This window comes from Haplochromis burtoni, unplaced genomic scaffold (genome assembly GCF_018398535.1).
Source record: "Haplochromis burtoni strain Fernald_Lab_line unplaced genomic scaffold, NCSU_Asbu1 Contig_107, whole genome shotgun sequence".
NCBI classification, from domain to species: Eukaryota; Metazoa; Chordata; class Actinopteri; order Cichliformes; family Cichlidae; genus Haplochromis; species Haplochromis burtoni.
This window is the reverse complement of record NW_024582468.1, coordinates 1,495,226-1,506,023: the sequence shown is the minus strand read 5'-3', so window position 1 is coordinate 1,506,023 and position 10,798 is coordinate 1,495,226. Positions and strand designations below refer to the sequence as shown.

At 41.1% G+C, this 10,798-nt stretch overlaps 1 protein-coding gene across 1 annotated transcript; it reads left to right on the top strand.

Moving 5' to 3' along the window:
- Positions 1-3,851: 3,851 nt before the first annotated feature.
- Positions 3,852-8,417, top strand: bhmt (betaine-homocysteine methyltransferase). Its single transcript, XM_005929827.2, has 8 exons — positions 3,852-4,002; positions 4,210-4,342; positions 4,429-4,541; positions 4,667-4,858; positions 5,567-5,714; positions 7,302-7,484; positions 7,589-7,817; positions 7,904-8,417. The coding sequence occupies exons 1-8, from the start codon at positions 3,979-3,981 to the stop codon at positions 8,082-8,084; spliced, it is 1,203 nt and encodes a 400-aa protein (XP_005929889.1). The 5' UTR covers positions 3,852-3,978; the 3' UTR covers positions 8,085-8,417.
- The last annotated feature ends 2,381 nt before the right edge of the window (positions 8,418-10,798 follow it).

Below are 10,798 nucleotides of genomic sequence, written 5' to 3'. Positions count from 1 at the left end.
TCCACATGTTTTAGTTACAATGGATGCACTTCCTGATGCAACCCTCTCCATTTATCCGATCTAGGGATCGGCATTAGGAGTACCTGGCTTGTGGCCCCGACTGTGCCTGAGTTGTATATATTGAGTAAATATGTAGTCAGATTTCATATCCATGCAATTTTTGTGTTTAATAAATGTTATATGGTAATCTGTACACAGTGAAAATTATATAAATATATTTCTCCCTGTGTGTGCTTTGTCTTCAGTTCATAATGACAAGTCTGCTCTGCCGCCCTCAGAATTAACATTCCACTGGTTGTTTGGCCTCGTTGACTCTTGTGTTAGTCTGGGCTGGTTTGCCAGAGGATTGCCATGGAGATCTAGACTAACCTAAAATATTTGTGCAGTTTTGGTTTTGCTTGTGACTAAATAAATGTGTTGCCTTTTGTTTACATATAAAAAAGTAATAATTTCATCTCTTTCTTTTAAACTTTGCAGGCAGGGGAGAGAGTATAATCGGGCAGGAAAGGCTGGGCAGCAGAGCTCAGAGAGAAGAGCTGATGAGTAGGAATAAATTAAAAAGATATTAGTGTGGTAAAACACAATCTGGCAGTCTGCTGAGGTAGAGACTTATGGCTGTGGCTGCAGAAGTTGCAGCCCAGCAGAAGCTGATGGCCTCCGCCACCTCCTGTCCACCTCCTGTGGCTCTGCTTCACAAGGACACACAAACTATACGGATGTGGGAATTGTTGGGGTGAATTCCAAGGGACAACTCAGATTTCATATCACAGGACCTAAAAAAAAATAAAAATACAAGGACAACTAAGAGAGCACTGATTGTCTCTTTTGGTCCTTTTTGAATGTGCACCTTTTGGTCTGTAACTGGGGACAGGCATATAACAGCAGTTAGCTTGATTCTGGATCTTGAGGAGATGAGGGGGGCAGTGCAGGCTCATTTCCTGTGCTCGTGTATGTCTGCAGGTTTAGCTGATGCAACAGCTAATTCTTACCCCTGTAGAGGGAGATTGATAGCCAAGAAAGGAGAAATACTTAAGGAGACATTAGATTGGCAGGGCAGCTGAGAACTCCAGGTGGAAGGATTGTCAGAGGGCAGTCCTCATCTCCTGGTTAGCTTTAGGAATGAGGATGGTAACCAGAACAGAGAACGTACAGTATGAGGCTCATAGGGCTAAATGCAACATCTTCCAGACTTATGAGATGAAATATGCATTTTATAGAGACAGAATATGATGGAATCCCATGAAAGATGAAGATGTGATTGACCAAGATTCTGATTCACTGAGGGGAGTATGGGTAAGGCAAGGAAACAAGCAGCAGTCAATCATATAGTTGGCTTTGAAGACTTTGTCATTTCAGCCACTAATTTTGCCCTGGCAGAGAGTGAGATGGAGTTTAGTCACATGTTTTTCATAGAAAGGTTAGCCAAATACTTTCTGCATCTCCTGAGTTAAGGTAAGAGAGAAGCAGGCCTCTGGTTGTGCCTCCCACACTGTTGAGTCTCAGTCTCAGGCAACTCCTCTCGACAAGCCAATCAGATAAGCTAGGCATGTGGGATCAGTGGCATAAATGTAGCATGGGAAAGTGAGACAAGATAGAAGACCAGGTATTTGAAGAGCACAGGGCAGTTAATTAAAGGCTTGAGAAACCCAGAGAATTGTCTCCAGGAGAATACCGTCTCAGTCTCCAACTCCATGTCTGGTGGGTTTATTTTATGGTCAGGTTCTTTTGTAAAGACAATAATGGAAAGCCCAAGGTAGTGGTAGCGCCTGACATTTTCTTTTTCTTCCTGTGATTTGAGGTTTTGTCAACTTTTCAGTGAGGGTGCTCTTAAATTTAGCAACTAATTGCCGAAAAACACACACTGCACAGCAATTACACGTCATTCTGCTGAATGACTGAAGAGATTCATATAGATTTTAGTGTTGTCAATGTGACAAAGCCTTTGAGTTGCTGCCTCCCATTGTTTTGTTTTTTTTTAATTTTTTGGATCTGAAATGAAGGCTCCACTCTACTACATGCAAACATACACAGATAAAACTCCTCAGGCAACATAGGACCCATAGCAACCAGGGCTAGAAATCACCATGACATAGCAGACCTGTACCGAAACTTTGGTAACTGATCCATATCCTCAATTTACTGTTTTTCTTTATATTGATGGAACAGTAATTTCTTGCTTTTACAGACATTTGCTCTATTGTTCTTGAACCTCACTATCGCTGGTCCCTTAATCAACTGCTCCACCTCTCCTCCTGCAGCTGAGCAGTAGCCCCACCCAGCTTCCACACCTAAGTCTACACCCCCCACATATGGTATCATCTCTTTGGTCATTTATGGCCTAATATCAGTTAACTCTGTCTTTACAGAACAATATTTTCCAATTTCAAAAATTCCCAGATATATGCGGATCTATTTTTCCATCATTTGTCCACAAGTTTATTTTACTGGAACGAAACTTTATTGTTTTATCGTTTCTCATTAGGGCTGGGTCATGTGACCCTGAACTATCCCTTAATCATGCTGCCACATGCTCAAGACTGCTACTTTACTTCCACTGTGATGCCCTGAGCATTTCTTCTGTATGTCTCTTCTTGTTAAAATTGAGTTTTTCTTTCCCACCATCTCCAAGCACTTGCTCATGGGGAATCTGGCTGTTGGCATTTTTCTCGCAAATAATGTAGGGTCTGTGCTTTGCAGTATAAACACCTTGAGGTGATGGTTGCTGTGAATATGTGAGTATTGCTTATTTTACATAGGTAAATGATTTAAATACTTCTTTCATTACTTTGCTAAACAGTTAGACTTTTCATATAATACTGCATATTCAAGTACAGAAAACTGTGTAGGACCCTAAAAACATGGCATGCTGGGTGAACAGGGTCTCAGTTACCATGGCAGTTGTGTGGCGAATGAAGACTTGAGCCAAAGACCTGAACCTGAGGATCTGACCCCAGTTTACATCACTGTTGTCTATATTCAGCCCTGTCACACCCAAACAACCTACACCTTACTGGTTTGTAAGGTGTAATCACCAGGGGTGCCTCCAGAATTTTTACATAGGGGTGGCCGTATGGGGGCCACTAAAAATATTAGGGTGGCAAACCGAAAACAGAATTTCCAGTCTTATTATGATGTTGTCAAATATAGGCTACTTGAAAAATATGGCAAAAAAAAAAGGGAGAAAGAAAAGAATTATATGCCTAGTTAATTTTCTGCTATCAAAGATGATATCACTGAAAACATGTACATATTACAAATCTAATAAGATTTTGAAATCCATAACAATCTGTTTTAAGCAGGAATAAATAACAAATTAATGTCATTCAACTCGTTGTGGGGTGTCTTCCTCTCTCTTGTGCTCATGTTTATTAGAATCATTACCAAAATAGGACAACCTTGCCAGGGGAGGCCACTGGAGGGGCCAGCAAATTTTGGGGGATGGGCAGTGCCACCCCTGGCCCCCCTTGGTGACTCCCTTGTGACCACATAATTGTTTTCCCAGTTGCCATTGACATAACATCATCAGTGAGCATACACACACAATTCATTCAGCTCTTTCTTAGGCATAACTGACCTACAAACACAAAAATTAGGCAGTGCTGTCTGACCCTGTGTGTTCACTGACCTGACCTGTCCTTACACAAACACTGCGAAAAATCATTTTAGAAAACGGTTTTTGTTTTTTAGTTTTTTTTTATAGGTAATGGTTTCAAACTTCCTATAAAGGTTACATGCTGTACTTTTATTCCGCAAAAGTGATCAAACAACGCCTCTCCACAGAGCCGAGATTTTACGGATTCTGCGCCGTCACCAACAACAACAAGATCAGAAGTGGAAGAGGGAGGTGGTATTCGGGTGACATCAGGAGCGACACACCCATCTTGGATTATAAATGCAGCGTGGGTGCCGTAAGCGAGCCTTTTCCAAACTCAAGACTCTGCTGCTGAGAAGTGTGAGGCGGTCACTGCTACAGTAATCATGGCACCAGCGGGAGAAAAAAAGGTAGGCGTGCACTCCGATCAGTCCTGGATAATGCACACGTTGTATTTTGTTTTTGTTTATTATGTTTCTCGTCATGTTGCATGATTAAAAAATGTAAAGGGCGCTCTGAACTTGAGTCAGCTTGTGCGCGCTTCATGCAATGAAATGGGTGTTGTGCAGCTCTGTGTGTGTTGTTTTGATTTGATTTGCGTGTTAACTTCACGGCAGAACATTTTGAAGCGCCTGGATGCAGGAGAGGTCGTTATTGGGGACGGAGGCTTTGTCTTCGCGCTCGAGAAGAGAGGTTATGTAAAAGCCGGGCCGTGGACACCTGAAGCTGCTGCCGAGCACCCCGAAGCGGGTAGGACTCTGCTTGCTCTCCATTTAAAGCTTAAATGTTGAAGTTCCAGTTTTGTCAGTGCTGAATGGGGGGTGTTGTGTTTGCAGTGCGGCAGCTGCACAGAGAGTTCCTGAGAGCTGGTTCCAATGTCATGCAGACGTTCACTTTCTACGCAAGCGATGACAAACTAGAGAACAGGGGCCAGACTCTGAGCTTCACCGTGAGTTTGTTTTCATGTGCAGCTGCTCTGAGCTCTCATCAAGCATGCAGAGGGGTTTAAACGGACTCAAAACATGAAAGTTGAATTTATAAGTGGTTTTAAAAAATATTTCCTTTCATCCACAGGGACGCCAAATAAACGAAGCAGCTTGTGACCTGGCCAGAGAGGTGGCCAATGAGGGTGACGCTCTGGTGGCAGGTGGAGTCTCTCAGACCCCGGCATACCTCAGCGGCAAGACCGAGGAGGAGGTCAAGGCCATCTTCATGAAACAGATCGATGTCTTTGTCCAGAAAAATGTCGACTTCTTGATTGCAGAGGTATGCCGTGAACTTAAACATTTCCTTCTGGAAACTTAAAGCAACTTTTGATAAGAGATCACTTAGGTCAACATTTAAAGAGATGTCCCTGAACTAGAACTGTCTCAGTGCAGATTTGGGAGTAAAGCAAAGTTAACAAAACCATTGCAGCAGGTTAGAATATCATCTCTTCTCCTGTCTCTGAATGACTTTATTAATAATGAATCATTTTCAGCTTGGGCATTTTTGCAATTAGAAATGCATTTATTCATGCATTTATATATTTTATGTCTATATATTCATGTAATTCCCCTCTCGTAAGGTGCTGAACTCTGAAGAAGTCAGGAGGGGGTGTTACACCATGTCATTGTATAACTGCTCACATTTCAGTATCTAAATGCTGGAGCCCAGGTTTACTAATGACCACTTTATATATTTTTTCCACTTAGACTTGAGAAAGAAAATCGTCTCAGTGAGTAGCAAAGTCACCTCCCTTGGTTGCAGACACGGCCCTTCTGTTTGCTTAAATAGCACAAGTAACTGAGATAAGTGTATCCTGCAAAAAAATGTATTTGAATGTGTTTCTCATGACTCTGTACTGTACTCATGACTGTACGCCTTTATGGACCGGTATGTTGAATTCAGGTTGAGGGGTACCAAAGAGCTCCCACAGCAGCTTTAAACTGTTTTAGTAATTCAGCAGTCTTTACGTTTTGTGCTTCCTTGCAGTACTTTGAGCACGTGGAAGAGGCTGAGTGGGCAGTCCAGGTTTTGAAGGCTTCCGGTAAGCCAGTCGCTGCGACTCTGTGCATTGGACCTGAAGGGGACCTGAACGGCATCAGCCCTGGAGACTGTGCAGTCAGACTTGTTAAAGCTGGTACGACAATTTCCCACACGTTGAGTAACAGGAATTTAAGAAAAGTTGACTTTAAAAAAATGTTTAATCAACAATATTATTTAATTTTGGCGCCATTGTTTGATGTATATGAAGAAACTCAGCAGAGTTTAGAGAAACTACCTGAGAACTAATGTTTTGGTAATGTAACTACAGAGCAATGGATGCACACATCAGTGGTCACAATTGCAGAATGTCTTGTTGTCTAAATGATGCGAACCCTGTTGCATGTCATTGAAGCTCTTGGATCAGGTCTGATAAAAGCAGACTTCAAATTCATTATCAGCTCAAACAGCTGCACACAGTTCTGCCTATGAATAACTATGAACTATGTTGAAATGTCTCTTATGAACTTAAGGCTGGTTTGTTCGTACTCCAGACTTCTCCTGGTAACTCGGCCTAGAGTATTACGATTCGTCTTCTGTAAAGAAATCCTGTGTGCTTAAAGTTGTTTCCTGTAATGAAACTCTATAGCATCTTTCATTCCCCTCTCCCTGTCTGGTAAGAACCCACATTTGTGGTCTGCACACCTCCTGGTACGGTGAACCATGTGGAAAACATACAGTGTATTCAGTATCTTAATGGGGCTTCAATGTCGTATTCAGAGCTAAGTGCACCTCTCTTCACAGCTGCTTTTTTTTGTCACACTATGGTAAATTCAGGTCAAGCAGTTTAAAATGAACTGGTCTTGTTCTGTGTAGATGGACCAGTCAGGGTGTAGTGCATGCTGCACACTGGAGGGACACAGTGGGTCTGTAATTAATATTATCCATTGCACTTGTTTACCCTCCTGGGAAACTGTTCACCCTGTTTTAGTGCTACATTACGCTCAAGCTTGTTTTTGGACCTGTTATCTTCCGCTGACATGTGGGATTCAGTATAATTTTCCCATTGGCACATGTGGAAGCTTTGCGCCAATCTTTGTTTGCTTCTTCTGTTGGTGACAATCTTTTGCTCACATTTAGCTGATCTACACATTTCCAGAAGACTAATTTTAATTGGTTTGGGAAGTGCTCGGGTCCTATGTCATATGGCATATAGTCTAGCAATGCAATCAGGCCTACCATGGGTATGTCATACAAGTGCGCATATTATTACGCAACAGCACTGCAAAACTAAATGTGTGTGTTATGTGGAAAAAAAAAAAAAATCAAGACTTGCAAGGTCTGCAAAGTGTCTACGTTTCAAAATATCTTGACTTCTGGTGTTTTTGTGGTCCAAAACTTCATTTGTCACAATGTCCAAATTCACCAAGAAAGCATTTTTAGCATGTTAGTGGTATGGACCTGACATCTTAAACTCGATGCATGCAGTTTGTATTCATTTGAAGTCTTAGTCTGTGTTAATGTTCAGTCATTAGATTTCCTGTTAAAGCCACTGTGTAGATCAGATTTTTGCTGCCATCCAGTGGTGGTATGAACAGATGCTGAGGTAATCAGCCATGTGCACTGACACATCCAGCATTGAGCTGAAACCAACATGGATTGCTACCATTTCTTACAAGAATTTTCCACAATCTCAAAAATTTATTGCCTCAGTTCTGATCTGTTCTGCACATCTTCTCTGTAGGTGCTGATATTGTTGGCATTAACTGCCACTTTGACCCAGAGACTTGTGTGAAGACTGTGAAACTGATGAAGGAGGGTGTGGAGAAGGCTGGGCTGAAGGCTCACTACATGTCCCAGCCACTGGCCTTTCATACTCCGGACTGCGGCTGCCAGGGATTCATCGACCTGCCGGAATTCCCGTTTGGTCATTACCCTACTTTAAAAAAAAATAAAAAAATTTAAAATTCTCAATCCACATAAAAAAATTTTTTTTAAGAAATCCTCAAAAATAAACTCCTCTTCCAACAGGTCTGGAGCCAAGGATCCTGACCAGGATGGACATGCATAAATATGCCCGGGAAGCATATAATGCTGGGATTCGCTACATTGGAGGCTGCTGCGGATTTGAACCGTATCACATCCGTGCCTTGGCTGAGGAGCTGGAAGCTGAGCGAGGTTTTCTTCCTGCTGGATCTGAGAAGCATGGCAGCTGGGGTAGTGGCCTATCATTGCACACCAAGCCTTGGGTTAGAGCTAGGTAGATGTTATTTCAGTTTTCTCAAAGCACCTCAAGATTATTGCCACTGTTTTGTTTTCAGGACAGCTTGCCATTTCTCTTTTTAGGGCCCGCCGTGACTACTGGGAGAAGCTGAAGCCCGCCTCTGGCCGCCCCTTCTGCCCCTCCATGTCCACACCTGATAGCTGGGGAGTCACCAAAGGCCACGCTGACCTGATGCAGCAAAAGGAGGCTACCTCCAAGGAGCAGCTGGAGGCTCTGTTTGACAAGGCCAGCCAAGGCCACTGAGCTCCTGTCTGAGGCCTTTGACAAGGAGAAGCAACGGGGTGGCGTGAGAAGGCATACTCACACATTCCCCAAAGTTTATGTACCAAAAAAGATTGAAATGCTGAAGTTCTTTCTTTTTTAGGACCATTTTTACTATGTGAAAGACTGGCATCATATGCTTAACCTTTGAAACTGGCTTTCCAGACTGAGCCTTCAGTGTTATTATGACCATCACAACTGTTTAAAGAAAAAAAGTGAAATTACTGTATTACAAATGTACAGTTGTTTGTGAAAGCACCCAAGTAATGTCACAATGATGTGGGCAGCAATAAACGACAAACGGCAACAAAGAAATCAGCACTGGTGGTTTTGTTCCTTGGAAGGGTCATTTAGACTACGTCCACACTAGCCCGGATAGGGGGAATCGCCATCTCAGGGTGGATGGGAGGCCAAAACGGAGAGAAAACAATGAGTTTTCAAACGAAAATGCATTAATATGGACATAGCCTTACCTATAAAAGTCAAACTTCAGGAAATGGTGTGTTGCTTATCACCTAAAATAGGTTTTGTTTTTGTCGCACAGATGCTCAACTGGATTGAGGTCTGAAGAGTTCGGAGGCCCAGTCAATCCTTAAATTAATTGTTGTTCATCCATTCCTAAACCTTTGGGTTTTTTTTGTTTTTGTTTTTTTTTTGTTTGTTTGTTTTTGTGGCAGGACATATAGCCTGCTGAAAGATTCCACAGCCATCAGGGAGTACAATTTCCATAAAAAGGGTGTACATGGTCTGCAAGTAACATCCACGTGGATGGCAGGACCCAAGGTTTCCCAGCAGAACATTACCCAAAGCATCACACTGCCACTGCTGGTTTGCCTTCTTCCCATAGTGCAAATTTAATGTCTGAAGTTGCTATGTTGCAATTAAAGTGCTTTTTCACCCTTTTTGATGCGCACATAAATATTTGGAATCAGACTTTGAAGTAAAATTAAGTTTTATCAGTTTGGTTTAACAGTTAATAACTTCAGTACAAACCAGCAAAACAAGGACAAAGTGCAAAGTTGGTGCAGGGCTATTTATTTGTTAGATGGATGGATGGATATAGATATATATCTCAATCATCTTACTTTTCCAAGAGGATAAATGATGCAACCAGTCTCAAAGTGGAATATTACAAGTTTTTCTTTTTGTTTACACCTTAACTATGGAAATTAATGAACAGTAAATAAAGTGAGGTCAAAACAGGGAATGTGGCAGTGTACGAGAGGTACTATTTTATTGGAAAGAGAACATGCCTTAGTGGGTGAGACCAAATGTGAAACATCGAGTCAATTTAACAGATTATTACTCAGACATCAATGTGCCTATTTCCATATAAGGGAACAATCTACGAAGCTCTGTAGAGCTTATCTGTTTTTAAACCATGGAAATCCAAAGGGAGTTCTGGTTTCCTGTGTTTATTAGGCTGAAGTATTCTTTCCGCACACTGACTCAACTGATCCAAATTTTAATGGCAATAATGCATGACCTTCACCTGGTGAACTACATTGAAATGTCTTTTCAATGTGTTTTCACAAGATTTACCAGAAGAGGCAGAGAATTAAAAAGCAGGAAATGCATTTATTTTCAGATTACTTTCCCCCCTCAAATATAATTAAAAAAAATAATAAAACAACAAAACATATAAAAAATACAATCAATGCCAATATTTCTGCCGTTGATTGTATTTTACATTCATATTCACGTTTGAGATTTGCCTCATCGTACTTTGAATCCTCGCACATCTTCCATCTCAAGCTTACTGTCAACAAAGGCTGGCATATTTCTACAAATACTCTGCAGTGACTAACAGAACTGAAGTTTGCACTCAGAGGAAATCAAAAGTTGAAAAGATTCTAAATATAAGTCAAGCACCAGCAAGATTTTGGAAAAGGCCCTTAGTAAACTAACCCACTTGGTTCTACATACAGTTTTGTGTGTTTTTTCTAGTAGCTTTAAAAGCACCATAAAGGTAATCTTTGCCCCACTCTACATTTTTTTTTCTAGTCGCTAGATTGATTTTAAAGTTGCATGCGAAAATTAACTTTCTTAGAGAATAAATGGTGCATAAACCTGTTTTGACCCAGTTCGCTTACCGTACGCAGTCTGGCACTAAACACGTTCTGTACGTATTTGCGTCATGGATTTGCCCACGTGCAGATGTTTATGCTCCTCGTGCACGTATGCAAGTGAGGAAAAGAGACAGAGGAATAGAGATAAAAAAAACAAAAGAGTACAACTCGTAATGAACACTTTTTAAAAATTAAACACGTAAAGTTACTGAATTAAAAAGTAGTTTGCGTGGAACAGTTTTCTGTCTTTGTGTGCCGTTTGGTTTATTAAGCTGTTAAAAGAAACGGACTGTTATGTTGCCTTCAAGGGTTCAGGTGGAAAAAGTGTACGCGTAATAAAAACGTTAAACACTTTAATGTAATGAACAAAACATTTTAAGGATGTAGTATGTACAACTGGACTGTGTTTAAAAATATCCAAAAAATAAAAAGAATTGTGAAAAGAATAAAAGTTTGTGATAGAAAGACATGTCACGCTTAATGCATCTGATAAAATATTAGACTTTGCATTGCTTTTTAATGATAAATTGATATATTTCACGTTCGCATGGTATAAAGAGAGACTAGCGGATATAGTTAACCAGCATTAGCATATTGTACATTTTATGCATCATTAAACGTCTTTTA